Here is an 18,437-nt window from a genome sequence, read left to right on the forward strand (position 1 = left end):
AATGTGAAGAGGAAGAAAAATATTGCACAATAGAGAACAAGACTCAGATTCAGAAAGATCTACTGTCTTCGTGACCCTGGAAAAACCACTTATCCTCTCAAAACCCTAGACGATGCCAAAAGTTTCAGAGAAGGTGATAACTAGCATTGGTAGAGAGAATTTCATTATCCAGGAGTTCTCTCAACCAACAAAATCATAGACCCATCTATATATATCGAATGCTTATATATTTTGTGTTGTGGTATTCAAATGTACCACTAGTTAAAGAGTCTAGAGATATAAGGGGGCTGAAACACATTGGAAAAGGGAAAAATGTTTGCCCAATACCTGAAGCCTCTGAAATAACACCATTTAAAGAATCACTTATTTCTTTTTTATGTAGTAAAATTTGCTTCATTTTATCTATTATATTTTTTTATTTCAAATTTTACAAAATCAAATAAAACAAGCATTTCCACATACAAAGTAAAAGATTATACATAAATGAAATCCTCTTATGTATGCAGCTTATTTTTCTTCATATCTAAATAATAAATCCCATCCACAAGTGTCCCAGTCCCTCCTCACCTTCTTTGCATCAAGGACAGCATGGTCCAGGAGACTGACATGTTTATACACATTAAGTCTTTCATATTGCTCTTTGCAGGTAATGTTCACAATTTAGTATTCTAGTGTTCATTTTGTAGCTGTGCATAATGTTTTCTTGGTTCTACTCATTTCATTGTTCATTATCCCATGTACTTCTTTCCAAGTTTTTTTAAAAATTAGCCTGCTCATCACTTCTTGCGGTATGGTAGTATTCCATCATGATAATATACCACAATTTTTTTAGTCATTCCTCAATTGATGGGTATCCTTTCAATTTCCAATTCTTTGCCACCACAAAGAGACCTGCTATAAATATTTTGGAACATACAGGTTTTTTCCATTTCCCTGATCTCCTTGGGAAATAGACTCCAACAATGGTATTGGTGGATCTAAGAGTATATACAGTTTTATAGCCTTCTGGGTGTAATCCCAAATTGCTCTCCAAAATGGCTAGATTGGTCCATAACTCCACAGTGTATTAGTGTCCCATTTTCCCCATATCCTCTCCAGCTTTTGTCATTTTGCCCTTTTGTCATTTTAGTCAATTTGATGGATATGCCATGATATCTTATAAGCTTTATTCTGCATTTCTCTGATATATAGTGTTTTACTGCATTTTTTTCATATACTCATATATGGCTTTGATTTCTTCAACTGAATATTATCTATTAATATCTTGTCCATTTATCAATTGGTGGATGAGTCATCTATTTCTTTTGTTCTTAAGGTCAGACTCAGATATATTCCTTCCTACCTATTGGTATAATAACAAGGTTTTAGATCTCTTCTAGCTCAATAATTCTGGAATTCTTAAAAAATAGATATTAATATAGGTGAGAGGCCTTGAAGCATTCTAAAAATAAGCTATTTTTTGAAGTAGAATAGGGTTATAATTCATTTTGATTAGTAAAAGATGTCAGTAATTATCTTTTTGCATACTTCCTCAGGGAAAGTATTGTGTCCTTTTTCTTTCTTGTAGCCCTAGTGTATATTATATAGTATCTTGCACTTAGTAGCCACTTAAAAATGCATATCATTGACTTGAATTAACATGACAAAATTTTTTTTATAATCTTCCTCATTTGTAGTCATTTGGGTATTGTTTATATGTAAAGATCAGAGACTCAGTGTTTAGTTTTATGAATTAATATTTTAGTTTAATAATTTTTTCAGATGACTTCAGTAGGCATAAGGTTAAATATGAGGAATATTATAAAGGGAATTATAGCATTCTTTAAAAAGTTACTTAAGAGTATTTCTTAGAATTATTTAATTAAATTTTCTAATTTTATTTATTATTTTTACTTTATAGATAATTCCCATGCATTGATCATGTTTCTGATATTTTTGATTATTGTGACATCACTAGCCTTATTAATTGTTCTTTATAAAATCTATGATCTGCATAAAAAAAGATCAAGGTAAGTCATTTCTCTTCCAATGGAAAAAAATTTAGTTGGGCTAATAGCAACCTGCCTACCCAGGAGTGGGTCAGTCAAGAAGCTTTGAAATAGGTTTATTTCAGTAGAATTGAGCAGATATCTTAATAGGCCATTATGTATAGACAATAATGGGGAAAAATCATTTGGGTTGATAGAACTTTACCAATTAAAAGACCAGAAGATAATGAGACTTGCCTAATAACTTTAAGCTGTGCTATAACCCATCTCTCTCTCTCTCTCTTTTAAATAGCAATACAGATGAACAGATAGGACTTGTTGACAAAGGTAAGTTTAAAAATTTTATTATAAGAAAATATTTTTTCTATAATATCTTTGATTGTTATCATTAAGTTAATGACATTGTCTGACAACACAAATGATATACTTTTTTTTTAAACCCTTGTACTTCGGTGTATTGTCTCATAGGTGGAAGATTGGTAAGGGTGGGCAATGGGGGTCAAGTGACTTGCCCAGGGTCACACAGCTGGGAAGTGGCTGAGGCTGGGTTTGAACCTAGGACCTCCTGTCTCTAGGCCTGACTCTCACTCCACTGAGCTACCCAGCTGCCCCGATATACTTTTAATATGACATTTAAGGTGCAGTAAAAATTATATGATAAGAATTTAACTTACTCATTCATTAATTCATAAATTAATCCTTGAAGGATAGGAAGCATTAAAGCAGGCATGTGTGAGGAAGAAACAGAGTATTCCATAAGTAGGCAATAGGAGAAAGTACCAAGAGGGAAATGGGAAAAAGAGAAGTATGCAGTTTGGCTAGAGCATGCAATAAAGCATGTGAAATAAAATTGAAAAGACTGAAAATTATATTGGAAAGGAAGATTGGAGTCAGTCATTAAAGGGGTATGAATGCTAGGAAAAAGATTTACCGTTTCATTAAAATGCAACAAGAATCTACCCAAGATTTTTAAGCAGAGAAGTAATGTAATTAGGCCTAAATAAGAGGAAATTTGGAATGGCATAAAACTATTTTTTTATTCAGAGATAAAATGAATTTTGCCTTCTATATTTAGCCTTCTTCAGGTTGTCTTTTCCCGTGGAAAAAAGAATTCATTTTGGATGAACAGATTTCAAGAATTGACTACTGTAGTTAAAAAATATAAAAATTTATTAAAAATATTTTACTCAAAACAGTAGTGTTTTCAAACAGGGGATATCAGGAGTTACTGAATTCCAAAGTAATTTACTTACTTGATTTTGGGGATACTCCCTATTCCTAGAGCTTTTATTTAAGCAATTCCATCTGATCTGGGATCTCATAAACATGTAGAAGTATTGCCTTTCTCATTTCTTGTGGGCATCTCAAACATGCAGTTTGTTTTATGGGTGTGATACCTGTGTGGGTTAGACCTGGAAAAGTCTGTAAAGCTGGTAGTCAAGGCAGGGTCCTTATTTTATTTGTCTTTGTCAATCCTTCACCTTTTCCTCTAGTACAGTACCTGACATACAATGGGCATTCAATAAATAGTTACTGAACTATAAATGATAATTGAGATTTTACCACTGGAGCTTTGCCAACTTAATTCAACCTCTTTTTGCTTAAATAAGACTTCGATCCCTGTTAAATGTGAAATAAGGCAAGTCATTCAATCTGTTAGTCATTCAGTTTGTTTGTTTGTCTCTATCGACAACCATTTATCAAACACCTACTATGTGCCAGCCACTGGAGATACAAATATAAAAAAGATAGTTCTTGACTGCAAGGAGCTAACAATCTAAAAAGTGAGGGCAGAAGAGCAGGGATTCATGGGATGGGAGGGAAAGAGCTGAGGGGCTGAGCATATAGGGGCATGTTGGAAAAGCTGGAGAATTCCCAAATTCCCAAAATAGTGCTGCCAGGTGAGAAATGAGATGTCTGATCTGAGCTCCCCAAATGTAGCTTTTAGTATTGATGACTCTACACTTCAATCAGACGGACAGAGGGTGGTGATGAGATAGAGTTCTAAGCCTGCTGGGATCTTGCAGTTTTTTCCAATAATAAGCTTCCAGGTGAGAAAATTCTACTTTTAAACTTCCATCATTAGTTAGTAAACAAGCATGATTTTTAATCATGACCAATGAAGACATTTGGTTTGCTTGACTATGCGTGTTCATTTTAAGAAGTCTATTTTTCTCTTTTTTAAATGGGGTAGATGGACATTAAATAAAATGGATTTTTGTTAATTTCAGTGTTTTTATTCATTAGTTGATGTGCTTCATTCTTTAATTAGTGCCTTCAGCAGAATGGAAAAGGTTTTCTAGAAATATCCATAGAAAATAACTGAATTTTTAAAAACTTTCATTTTAAGATGATGAAAAACAGATAATGAATGTGGAGCCAATCCCTGCAGAGATGTTACTGGAAACATATAAGAGGAAGGTTGCTGATGAGGGAAGACTTTTTCTGGCTGAATTTCAGGTATGTCTTTTAAAAAGCAACCAAAATATCTCTACCAGAGATCAAAATAATTCAATTTTAAACATGTTAAATCATATTTGCTATGACTTTTGATACAATGTAATAATGTACTTGATTGTTTTGGAAATTCTATAATGTGGAATTTTAGTCAGGCAGGCAACAAATAAGCACTTATTAAAGGCCTACTATGTGTCAGGCACTGGGCTAAATGCCAAGAATAAAAAAGAAAAGATGAAGATAGTTCCTGGCCTCAAGGATCTCATTCTAATGAGAGCATCAAGAATCAAACAACCACGTGCAAACAAAATAAATAGAGGATAACTGGAGATAATTAATAAAAAGAAAATACTAGCAGTAAGGAGGATTTATGTAATCACATGAATTTTTAAAAATGATACATAAAATTTAATTTTATCTTCTAGTTTTTTTTCCTATTCACTTCAAGATGATTCTTTGAAGCAAAACTTCAGCATTATAAAACAAATTAATTATGTGTAAAATGTTTAATGGGAAACTTGCCATTTTCCTTCTCATTTTGGCAGAAGGGCAATTGTCACTGATAGGAGTTATTTAAATATATTATGATATAAAGGAGCATTATGTCTTTCAGAGCATTCCAAGGGTATTCAGCAAATTTTCAAGCAAAGATGCACGCAAACCCTTTAACCAGAACAAAAACCGTTACGTTGACATCCTTCCCTGTAAGTACTTGTGGAAAGTTGTTTATTGAGAACATAACATGCTTAGCCTGAGAGGCAATGTAGGGCAAAGATTTTAGGGTTAATTGTGGAGTTAGAAAGACCCAAGTCTTGTATCCACTACATATTGTCTGGGTGACCCTGGAAAATCATTTAGACATTCAGCAACCCAGGAAACTTCTTAAGTTCTAAAGCTTCTATAAAGATAAAATAAGTTGCCTATCCATAGCAGAGGTCAGAGATTTCCACACTCATGAAATTGTGAACAACAAAACCCAAACAAAAGATGATGTAGGCATATGATGGTTCATTATTTCATGATTTTTTCTTTTCTGTCTTTCTTTTTAACCGTAATCAGATGATCATAATCGTGTTGAACTCACTGAAATAAATGGAGATGCAGGATCAGACTATATAAATGCAAGTTATGTGGATGTAAGTTAAAAAAAATCTCAGCTGCCTTTTTCTCTCCCCATTTAGAGAATTGCATTGAATATGTTCCCTTTTCATTTTGCTTATCTTCAGGATGCTTGTAGAGAATTAATTTGATATTGTTATGACAGTTCTAATATCATTCATTTGAATTCTACTAATTAAAAATTTGTAGTAAATTAGATAATTGTATTGAAATTTATATTTCTGCAACTTTAAGAATGCTTTATGAGATTTTATAGAGTAAGCTTCTACATTATTATTTCTCTAAAAAATTTCTTGAATTTTTCCCTAAGGTAAGCAATATGTGTCTTGTTTCACAAAATGATAAATAGAGAAACATGTATTATGTGATAATATATGTACAACCTATATCATATTACCTTCCTTCTTTGGGAGGAAAAGAAAGTGAGAAAGGAAGGGGAAAGAATAATGAGACATAGATTTTTGGGTAGCCACTATAAGAATTTGTTTCTCTTGATAAAAATATTTATTATAATTTATTACATATTTATAACAAATCATATATATTATAGTCATAACATATTACATTATGTCATACACATAAAATAAAATAAATGATACAAACAAAAACAAAACAAAAAATATTTGCCTATGTACATTTTTGAAAGGCAACAAAGTTAACAAAGATGCAAGCTCTACCTTCAAGAATTTAAAGCTAAAGAATAAACTAGTGTAGGAGCATCGGCAGAGTATTCAGAGAAACATATAGAAGAATAATAAGGTATATACATTGTAAGATGTAGTGAGAGCTGAGAGGAGTATAGCTCAATCAGTGAGGACCATGGTAGAGTCTGAGCTAAATAAAAATGATTCCCCATCCAACCTACTACTTTGATAAGATAACTTCATAAGGAAGTGAAGAGTAAGCAAGATAATATAATGGAATTTAGTTATTAAAAAAGAACAAAAAAATGAGTTCTCAGAAGACCAATTGAAGACCCTTAAAGAACATTTTGTTAGAAATCAATATATTCACAATGACAATATATTCACAAAGTCTTGTTAGGTGAAATAGGCTTGACTCCTATTCAGATTAGGTACTTGTTTGTTTACTAAAGAATATGAAAAAAGAAATATGTGGGATGGCTCATAAGAATAAATGCCCTAGAAAAAATCCATCCTCATTCAAGTGACTGGAATTCCCAAGCTTGTTCTAGTCCTTCATACTTCGGTGTCCTCCAATCAAATCCAATAGAAATGAATGTTTATAATGGAAACAGATGTTTATATCATTGTTAACAACTTCTAACAACCTTTAGATGTTTACTTTTTTCTCCCAATTTTTCTATAATTCTGGTGTAGTGAGGCTGATTTTTCAAGCATGTTCAATTCTGCTAAGTATGAGAACTGTTGTCTTAAAGAAATGTCATCTGGCTAAAGCAACTAGAAGAAATATATTTTACACACATATTTGTCAGTTTTAAAATATATTTGGAGAATAAAAAATAAGTTTCATGCATAGGACAGAAGTGCACTTTATTTGTGGAAGATAATGTAAAATTCATAGCTGAAGATTGAGGAAAATAACTATAAGCATTTCATACATACACTGCATCAAGTCTGGTAAAAATAAGTACTTATCTTTTTCCTAACTAATTAAGGAACAATCCATGAAGGTAGAAATTTATAGGTTGTTTGAATATAATTGAAGTAGAGATGACCTTTGTGGAATGAGGGATGAGAAGAAAAAACTATCTTACTAGTGTAAAATACAAATGAATAGTGTAGAAAAGAACTTTGATATTATCAGTAAAGGAAATGTATTTGAGTGTCTCTGTGTTGGGGGGAGGAGGAATCTTTCCTCAGTAGTATATAAGCACTCAACCAGTATTTACCTAAATAAACAAATGAACACATGAAATCTTAAGATTAGGAGGTTACCCTTAATGGTCTAGGACTGTGGTGGCAAACCTATGGCATGTGTGCACTCAAAGTCCTTTCTGTGGGCACATGTGCCACTGCCCCAGCATGAGAGTTTGCCAGAATTCCTTACTAGAAAGCTGGAGGGATGAGGGGCCAGACTGCTCCCCTCCCCCTCTTCACATGCATCTGTGGACATATCTCACATCACTCCCCCCTCTAAAAGGTTCACCATCACTAGGTCTAAGCAATTATTAAGTATCTATAAAATAAAGGTTTTAACTCTAAGGTCCCTTTCAGTTTTAAATCTTTGATTCTACAATGCAGAGTAAGATGGAGGTGGTAGAGTCAGAAATAGCAGAAAACATGGTAGATTTCATGTAGGAAATCCTTGCAGGGAGTTCTTTTATAATTTGAAAGTAAAGGATTGAGATGAATCAGAGTTTACATTTGAATTTTTTCTTCAGAATATTGAATTTAGTAACAAGGAACCTGTTAGTAATTTTGGTAAAAATATTTTGTGGACTGTGTAGGGAGAAATCATATTAAAGCAAGAGTCTAGGAGCTAATTAACTATAAGGAAGTCAAAGTGTACAGAGTGGGATCAAAAAGTCTATTTCAAGACTTTGGCACTGAAAATAAGGAGAGGGGCAGCTTGGTGACTCAGTGGGGAGAGTCAGACCACGAAATAGGTCTTGGATTCAAATATGGTCCCCAAAACTTCCTGGCTGGGTGACCCCCACAGGCAAGTCACTTAGCCACGGTTGCCTAGCTCTTACCACTTTTCTGCCTAGGGCATGGATTCTAAGAAAGAAGGTAATTTTTTTTAAAGGAAGGCAGAAATGATTGAGGGGGAAGCATTAGAGCAGGAGAATTCAACTAGGTCAGGTATTTGGTTTTGAGTCCAAGATAGTTTTAAATACTGAAGATAGAGACAATCTTTTGGATCAGCCTTGAGCTCTGATTTTCATGATGGGTATAGGGCCAAAAAATGTCCAGGCTACAAATGTCTTTTTCAAATGTAAATTACCTCATTGGGTAATAAATGGGCATTACCTCAAAAAAAATCCTTTATAATTGGAAGATTCCTCTGAAATTCATGATGTGGATTTGGAATTTTTGAAGTGATCTTCTCTGACTTCTACTTTATAGGGAAACATATCCCCTAAATCATACTAGAAAAAATGCTGATTTGAGTTTAAATCCTGCCTTTGGCACATAAACAAATTGCTTAACATATTCTGAGACTGTACACTTGTAGCACTTACCTTCAAGGATTGTTACAAGGTTCAAATGGGATGTAAAGCACTTTGCAACCTTTAATGTTATGTAAAATGTTCTAAAAATGCCAGTTATTAACATTGTCACTACTAATAATCCTGCTGTTATTGTAAGCTAATGAATAGGATATATTTCTATATTTTTTCAACAGGGTTTCAAAGAGCCAAGGAAATATATTGCTGCACAAGGTATTCTCATCTTATATTCCTTCTCTACTCCCCACATTTTTACATATTTAAAAAAACTTTTGGGAAATTAGTAACAAGCAACAAGTGTCTATTATGAACTAGTTTCTCAAGATGCAGAGATAAAATGGCATAGTCCTAACCCTCAAGAAGCTTATATTCTAAATTTTCCAAATTAAAAAAATAAATAAAGGGTTGTTCAGAGATTCAAAAAACACATGTAAGCTTTTTCAAACCTTAATATGCTAGTTGGTATCATCAAGATTAGCCTTAATATTATTGTGGATTCCCATGTAATTTATTCTATACATTGTAAAACTATATTCTAATGGAGCATGAGAAACTTGCCACAGTATTGGAAACAAAAAAGTCACTCCAATTTAAAAGAAGGAAAATAACTTGAATTCTTTACTATAGATTGATGAATTAGAATTTTTATGTAAAATTCTGACATGTAATTAATAATAAAATTTATGGTTACTTAGAAAAAAATAAATTCACCATTTGAAAAAAAAGAAGCTTATATTCTAAAAGGGAGATATAACAAGCAATAGATTTTTTTCTCTAGGAATTCACTAGTATTGTGAATGGAGCTACAAGGCAGTAGACTTTTATTTCTTTTCCTGTAGCAATAATGCTCTTAATTTGATGTTACAAAAGAATAAGAGATAGAAAGCTAGTGGTTCTGGGGGAAAGATTCTTTATAAGCAAGTTATGATGTTGGCACTAAGTAGGCTTGATGTCCTAGAACCGTGGTAGTGAACCTATAGAATATATGCCAGAGGGGGTACTCAGAGCCCTTTCTGTGGGCAAGCCCACCCATCACCTCAGCACAGAGTTCACCAGAGTTCATTACTAGAAAGTCAGAGGGACACTGGGCTGGACTTCTCTCCTCTCCTTCTTCATGTGTGCCTGAAGACATCACCTACCCCCTCTAAAAGTTTTGCCATCACTATTCTATAAGATAGTGGAGGGGAAGCCCAGAGTTGGCTAGGTAGGGTAGATTGAGGGGAAGAGGTTTACTTACTAACTCAAGAATCAAGATCAGGTGACAGTTCCAAAATTCTTTTAAAGCTCACTTCACATGAGCCTTCTATATGAGCCCTTTCTCAATTCCCAAACCCTACAACCCCAGCTATTATTTCTCTTAAAATTACCAGGTGCTTATTTTTAAGGTAGCCAGGTGGCTTGTTGGAAAAAGAATAAGGCCTAATGTCTGGAAGACTCACCTTCCTGAGTTCAAATCCAGCCTCAGACACTTACTAGCTATTTGATCCTGGACAAGTCACTTAACCCTGTTTGCCTCAGTTTCCTCCTCTCTAAAAGAAGTTGGAGAAGGAAATGACAAACTATTCAATTATCTTTGGCAAGAAAATCCCAAATGGGGTCACAAATAATTGGACATAACTCAAACAACTGAACATCAACAACACTTACATATTTGAAGCAAGTGCCACAGGGACAAGGAGCTGACTTGGAGATAGGACAATACTGGTTCAAGTTCAATTTGTGTCACATGCTGAACAAATAACTTATTGTCTCAGTACTCTATGCAAATTAAAAAACTAAAGTTAAAATTAAAATTGCCTAGAAAATACTATCCCGCTTTGCAAGTGGGAGTTTCTTTACTTGGAAGTTATTTATATCAAGGAAATCATGGGTTTACTCCTAATCCATATCTCTAAGTTTTGTTTGTACTTAAGATAGGCGGTATCTGTATGATGCTCAGTGCTGCACAAGCTTCTTGAGGATAGGGATTTTTAAAAAATTATTTTATGCCCTTACCTGATAGTATCCAGTATATAATAGGCACTCAATTAGTTTAGTTGATTAGTTAAGGTCCCTTCCTCCAAGGAATACAGGGATGATCTCTGGAGGGTCCCTTCAGAGGATTTTTCTTCCTTAAATGAAGAAGCGGGACAAAAGCAGGGAAACTACAAGATACTGCAGAGGCCAGGGGTCTTGAGGGATAGCGAGGTGGGACAATGCTTTGAGTCCTGTGGCTAGAACCCAGAAGACCTGACCTTAAATTCTATCTCACACACTTACTATCTATGTCATCCTGGGACAGTCATTTAACCTCTGTCTGTCTCATTGTCATCTATTAAATGGGAATACTATTAGTGCCTACTTGTCAGAGTTGTTGTGAGGATCAAATGAGATATTACATGTAAAGCATTTTGCAAACCATAAAGCACTATGTCAATGCTAATCACCATCATCATCATTAGAATAATCACTACCACAACCAGAATCATCGTTATCATTGCTAATTAAGATAGAAATGACCTTATCTATCAATGTGTCTTTACCTTCTAGGTCCTAGAGAAGAAACTGTTGATGATTTCTGGAGAATGATCTGGGAACAGAAAGTAACTGTTATTGTCATGGTGACTCGCTGTGAAGAAGGAAACCGGGTGAGAGCTTCATAATATTATGGGGTCTGGAAATGGCAGAGGGGAGAAACACTGACCAAGATGAGGCAACATGGCAGAGAAGATGATCCTACAGTCAAAAAGACCTGAGTTGGGATGTCACCTCTTATGCTGACTAGCTCTGTGGCTCTAGTCAAACTACTGATACTCTACACCTTAGTTTCCTTTTATTTAAATGAGAATTATAATATCCATAATAACTACATCCAGAGAGACACTGTTACAAAATGGAGAGTTGCTTTCAAAAGTCAAAAAGAATTGGCTTCAAGTCCCAAAACTGACACATAGTGACTGTATACTCCTCAGTAAATAATTTAATGATTTATATCTCAGTGTCCAAGGCGACTCTAAGAACATAAATTTCAGAGAAAGAACCAATGTGCATTGATAGAGAGAGGCTCCTCATCTGTAAGGACATTTTGAAAGTTACACCTGGGAGGAAAGTTACACCTAACTACCACGTAGTCTGAAGCTGGCTAATCTCTTGAACTAGAGGTTCTGAGCTACAGTGGCCTATGCCAGTTGGGTGTCTGCTCTAAGTTTAGCATCAATATGGCAAGCCACCAGGAGCAGGATGCCACTAAGTTGCCTAAGAAGGAATGACCCAGCTGAAATCTGTAGAACTTCAAAGTGCCCATGTTGATCAGAGTGGATCAGGCCCATGAATAATCCCAGTCTAAACAAGATTAAAAAATTGATAAATACATAAGTGAATTAATGAATGAATAGATGGCTGGCTGGCTGAATTTGATTGACTATATATAACTGAATGAGTTAATAAATTGATAGTTGGATAAATATATAAATGAATGAATGGATGGATACATGGATAAATATAAATAAAAATATATACATGAATAAATGTATGGATGAATAAATAAAAGAATGAATAGATGAATGGAAGAATATGCAAATGAATGGTTGGATAGATGGATGAATATATAAATGAATGGAAAGAATGAATTTTTAAGACTAAGCTTCAGAGGAGTTCTGTGTTGGAATAAGGGGTTTCCTCATCAGAAGTTCCCTATTTCACTCAGTCCACAGCATTAAGCACCAATTATACAAACACAAAGATATGAACCAGTGCTCATTCTCTAGGAGCTTACCTTCTTTTGGAAGACCAACATTTATTTATAAAAGAATAAACACAATACTTACAAAATAAAAACAAGTTAATTTGGGAAGGAAGGCACTAACATCTGGAGTAATTCTGGAAGTCTTCATATAAAAATGCAGGATTTGAATCAGGGATTCTAAGGGACTGTGTCTTGTCTAGTATGTGTGTGTGTGTGTATATATATGTATGTATATATATATATATACATGCATCCATGTATGATAAAGCATTAGAATAAAAAGAAGGGCTTGGACTCCACTCCTGACTCTGACATATACTTGTAGTATGACCATGGGAAAAAACCATTTAATCCTTTTGTTACCCAGAAAACTATTAACTAGAGTTTCCTTCCTATGAGTTCCTTATACTACTGATATCAGAACTCTGGAACAAATATAGAACTATGAATGGTGAATTATAATTTAGACCTAAAATCACACATATAATGAGTATATGTATAAAACTTTAGGTGTGTCTCCTCATTAACATATGACATTTTAGCATGCATAACAATTTTTTCCTGTTTAAATTTGTCTATTTACTAGAGTTCCATTTTTTTTTACTATTTTAATTCAATAGTAGGATGTATTGAATAAGTTTCCATCTCACCTACTTCACCATAATTCTTTGGAAAATTAATTATGCAACCAAGGGCAGGTTTAAGCAGAGCAGACAGTAATCCAGGAGGTGTGATTTAAGAGAGAAGGAAGATCCCCTACCCTTAAATGCATTTATGGATGCCTGAAATTATACCACCAATGATTCATTTATTTATGCTAACAATCACTTCTTTTTCTCCCTATAGTCTTATTTTAATAAAAAAAAAACTTTTGTTAAAATCATCCCTGTATTGAACAATAAGAGATAAAAAAGTATTAGAGCACTAATAAGGAATAAGCCTTGGAAAGGGATCTCAAGATTCCACTGATATATTTAATCAAACTCTGTGGCAGAATAACTCTTAAATATTGCAGATTAATGTATAGAAATGCCTTTAAAAGGTAATTAAAATTACATAGGAATACAACATTCAATTCAATTCAACATACTTTTATTAGCCATCTATTTTGGTTTGGTTATAAAATAGAACCTAATCTCAAGGAGTATATGTTCTCCTTTGAGGATGGAGTGGGGAATGCAATAAATACAAAGACGCATAAATATAAAATCAAGTCAAAGTAATCTCAAGATATAGAAAGAACTGACAACTATTGGGAAGTGGGTGCTGATGAGAAACCTCCTGTAGAAACTGATATATAATGTGAGCTCTGGAGAAAGGTAGAGGTGAGTAGGAGGTGCTTTCTGTACATAGGAAATGGTCCATTTGAAGACATAATAGAGAGAGTTGGGATGTTATATATGAGAAAGACTTTGAAGTTCAAAGATGGTGTGCAGGAGTAATATGAAAAAAAGGAAACATGATGTGGTGCAAATCAAACTGGATTTTTTAAATCAGAGGACAGGAGTTAAAATTCTTAGTTCTTCTACTTAGTGGCTATGTGAACCAAGACAATTCACCTCTCTGAACTTGTTGGTTTCTTTATAAAGTGAAGTGATTGGGATAAATGATCTCTAAGTTCCCCTACAGATCTAAATCTATGCTTATAGATAAGAAAGGAGAGTTAAATGGAAATCATATTATAGAGAGTTTTAAAAGCCAGACTGAGGATTTTGTATTTTATTCTAAAATCAATAGGGAATCATTGAAGGTATATGTGTGACTGGTAAATGAGTCATAACTTGATTAGATCTGACTTTTAAGAATATTAATTTAAAGCTTGAATAACCAAAGAAAAATATATTTATTTGATAACTTTGATATTTTATAGAACAAGTGTGCAGAATATTGGCCAACAGTAGAAGCGGGCTCTCAAACGTATGGAGATGTTATTGTAAAAATAAATGAGTACAAACGGTGTCCAGATTACATTGTTCAAAAACTGAATATTACAAATGTGAGTTAATTTCTGTTTATATTTGTCTTAATCATTTTGGGGGAAAGACTGCTACTGAGTATAAATTGTGCATAAAGAAAACATCACATTTGAATTGGTGTGGGAGTATATTTTTCTAGTCTTTATAAACAATGGGTGGGCTGAGATACCTTGTTAGTGCTGTTTCACAAGATGGTGGTCATATTGAACCACTGATCAAAGAAGCACTTGTTGATATAATTTATGAATATTTAAGTAGCTAGGATCTTCAAAATAGGAAGAAAAAACCCATCATTTATACCCTCAGGGATCTGACAATCTTTTGAGAGGAAAACAAAATTGACAATTATAAAAGAGACCATGTAAAGATATAAACTACTAACTCACGTACAACAGTATAAAGTAATCAGAGTTCAAAAAAGAAGAGCTTAGTGGAAAAGGCAACTGGAGCTTTGTCTAAAGGTGACAAATTTAGAGGCCAGTGACCACATTTGTAGTCCTTTAGCACAATAAAAACAATTTATCTGAATACTTTTAGCAAGAAAATTAATTTAACTAGAAAACTAAAAAGAATGGCTTCTCTCCTCCAACATCTGCTACTCACACAAATTCCTCTAAGACTTTAGCTCATCTTCCTCTCCTCCTATCTAATCTCCCCAATTGGCTTTTGGTGGCTCAAGTACTTGCCATATGGCTCTGTGACTCCTCCTACTCCCCAATGAATTTAGGAAATATTTTTGGCAATTATTCTCAGTGCAAAACTTTTTAGGTATGATTTTGCAGGGATGAAGACCTAGATTTAGGATGGAAAAATAGTTAACAAATATTTATTAAATGCTTGCTATGTGCTAAGCATTATGCTTTGTACTGGGTATCCTAAGAAAAGCACAAAAATAGTCCCTGTTTTTAAGGAGAATTTATCCTGATGCAAGAAAAATAGTGTAGGCAGAAAGCTCAATGCAAATCTGAAAATTTTATAAAGGGTTTCATTGACTGAAGTTCTTCCTATCATCTGAAATTCCTTTATGTGATATGCAGAGAATATGAGAAGTCATTCATTTCTTTCTATTGTTGTAAATCAAAGCCAGTAGAGCAGAAAGAAATGCATGTTTAGGACTTTTCTAAAACCTTTTGTTGACTAAATTTCATATTTGATGACCTACAACTAAGTTACCCAATAAATAAGGGACAGAAACTATTAGCATGCAGTGCCCTTTGGGAAATTTTAGTAGACAGCATCTACTAACAAGCAATAATAATGATATCTCTCCTTCCTTTCCTTTCCCTTCCCTCCCTTCTCCTCCTCTTTCCTCCCCTATACTCTTTCCCCCTCTTCTCTTCTCCACTCCTCTTCCTTGCCTTCTCCTCACCTCTCGTCCTTTCTTCCTATTCTCCTTCCCCCCCCTCCCCCCCTTTCCTTTGCTCTCTTTCCTCTCTTGTCTCCTCCCCTTTTCTCTTTCCTCCTAAAAATCCTGTGTCCTGTCAGTCTAAATGTATGTAAATTCATATCTGGTTACAGAATATACACTTTTTCTCCATCCCCTAATAGCTATACAGAAATTAAGATAAAACTCAGGAGTAGTCACAATTTGACTTTGCCTTAGCTCTATATTATTGCATCCTGAGTGGGTAATATCTATGTCTATGTTCCTTTCCCCTACATATTCCCCTACATATTCACATAAGTAAGATTTTCTTTAAGAAAAATGATCTCAATAAAAACATCTTGTCTTGATTAGAAAAGGGAGAGAACAAATGGGAGAGATGTGACACATATTCAGTTCACCAGCTGGCCTGACCATGGGGTCCCAGATGATCCTCACCTGCTCCTCAAGTTGCGTAGAAGAGTTAATGCCTTCAGTAACTTTTTCAGTGGTCCTATTGTTGTCCATTGCAGGTAAGTGCCTCTAGGAGGGACCATCAGAAGACTCCCAGAGCACAATAGGCTAAAATATGTACAGGATTTTCTCATTTGAAAATGTTCAAATGGAGGTGGCAGTGAAACAACTCAGTGGATTGAGAGCCATGCCCAGAGATGGGAGGTCCTAGGTTCAAATCCGGCCTCAAACACTTCCTAACTGTGTGACCCTGGGTAAGTTACTTACCCACTCCCCATTGCTTAACCCTTGCCACTCTTCTGCCTTGGAACCAGTACACAATATTGATTCTAAGACAGGAAGTAAGGTTTTTTAAAGAAAGAAAGAAGCCAAATATCAGGAGGGGGGTCAGTAGATTAAGTGCTAGCCCTGGAAACAGAAGATCATAGGTTCAAACGTGTCCTTAGACACTTCCTAGCCTATGTGACTTGTACACTTAATCAGCATTGCCTGGCCCCAACCACTCTTTTGCCTTGGAACCACCACATAGTGTTGATTCTAAGACTGAAGATAAGAGTCAAGGAAAAAAAGAAAATGGTCAAATGAGGAAGAAAGTCAACAATGACAAAATTGAATTATTTTCCATTTTGTGAACTCCAATTCTTTTTCCTTTAGTATCACTCTGAAATGATTGCTTTCTTCATGTTTTCCCACTTTTTTCAGTGCTGGTGTTGGCCGTACAGGTACCTATATTGGAATTGATGCTATGCTTGAGGGACTAGAAGCTGAAAACCGAGTGGATGTTTATGGCTATGTAGTCAAGCTTCGGCGACAGAGATGCCTGATGGTTCAAGTAGAGGTATATATTTTGAATATTTAAAGATGCGAATATTTTTCTAGGTTTAATATGAACTTAAGAGGATCTCAAAATTGTGTTCAAAGCCACAAGAAGTGGAAAATATTTATCTTTCAGATTTCTTGAAGTTATAGAATATTACTGCTACAAATCACAGAAGGCAAAATTCTGTTTGGATGCCATTCGTCCAAACATCAATTCAATACTATTTCTTAGGCATCTCCTATGTATTTTATAGTCAACTTGTAGCTAGATACCACAAAAACTTATCATGGGAATCTTTTTTTCTCTAAACTTAAATAACTTTTTGTTTTTAGTAAATCAGGACATCGCCACCCAAAAAATTGTGGACAGATTTGTTTGTAAATCAAGTTTTTAAAAACATATTCAAAAAAAACTTAGAGGAATGATGAGTAGAATATAAAACGTAGCCTATAGTAAATTATATCTCTTTTCTGAGCAAATATACTGGTAAGCAAAAAGCATATATCTGTTGTATGACATTTTATGGAGCATCAGATTTAGCATTTTTATTTGTAACAATATCAGCAGAATATTAGAGATCCCTATTTTACTGATATTTCTATAATGTCTAAACTATATATATGTATACATATTTATTTATAAATATATGTATTAACTGCAATTATTTTCTTTGAAACATCAGGCTCAGTATATCCTCATCCATCAGGCTTTAGTAGAGTACAATCAGTTTGGGGAAACTGAAGTGGGAATGACGGAGCTACATTCCTATTTAAACAACATGAAAAAGAGGGATCCACCCAGTGAGCCTTCCCCACTGGAGGCAGAATTCCAGGTAAATATAGTTATCATGGTATATGCCACCCTGACATCCATCTGTCTGTTGATCTATCTATCTATCTATCTATCTATCTATCTATCTATCTATCTATCTATCTACCTATCCTTTTATCTACCCCCCAAGATATATGCTTCTTTAAGTTGTAACCAAAATACTATATTCTATAAAAACCTCTCTTAATTCTAAAGTGCCTTACATCTAATTATTTTTTCTTATTTTTCCTGTATATAGCTTGTTGTGTGTATGCTGGCATGTTGTTTTCTCTATTAGATTGTAATTGCTCTGAGATCAGAAATTGTCTTTTACCTCTTTTTAGGTACACAGCCCTTGGCACAGTGCCTGGCAAATAGTCTCTTTGTCTCTGTCTCTCTGTCTCTCTCTGTCTCTGTCTCTCTCTGTCTCTCTGTCTCTCTCTGTCTCTGTCTCTCTCTGTCTCTCTGTCTCTCTGTCTCTCTGTCTCTCTCTTCCCCTATGTATCTGAATACACATTGTGTATATAAAATATATAGTGGTGGCATAATAAT

General features: G+C 34.4%; 1 protein-coding gene across 1 annotated transcript in view; it reads left to right on the top strand.

Annotated features, from left to right (window-relative positions):
* PTPRC (protein tyrosine phosphatase receptor type C) overlaps positions 1-18,437 on the top strand; it is a 140,804-nt gene that overhangs the window by 102,218 nt on the left and 20,149 nt on the right. The window contains exons 15-25 of the mRNA XM_044674914.1: positions 1,901-2,009; positions 2,281-2,315; positions 4,339-4,448; positions 5,059-5,149; positions 5,505-5,581; positions 8,895-8,931; positions 11,248-11,345; positions 14,313-14,438; positions 16,157-16,314; positions 16,958-17,093; positions 17,758-17,907. Of these exons, the coding sequence (XP_044530849.1) occupies positions 1,901-2,009; positions 2,281-2,315; positions 4,339-4,448; positions 5,059-5,149; positions 5,505-5,581; positions 8,895-8,931; positions 11,248-11,345; positions 14,313-14,438; positions 16,157-16,314; positions 16,958-17,093; positions 17,758-17,907 (1,127 nt within the window). The remainder of the gene's footprint in view (positions 1-1,900; positions 2,010-2,280; positions 2,316-4,338; positions 4,449-5,058; positions 5,150-5,504; positions 5,582-8,894; positions 8,932-11,247; positions 11,346-14,312; positions 14,439-16,156; positions 16,315-16,957; positions 17,094-17,757; positions 17,908-18,437) is intronic.

The sequence above is a fragment of the Gracilinanus agilis genome, chromosome 4 (assembly GCF_016433145.1).
Source record: "Gracilinanus agilis isolate LMUSP501 chromosome 4, AgileGrace, whole genome shotgun sequence".
Classification (NCBI taxonomy): domain Eukaryota; kingdom Metazoa; phylum Chordata; class Mammalia; order Didelphimorphia; family Didelphidae; genus Gracilinanus; species Gracilinanus agilis.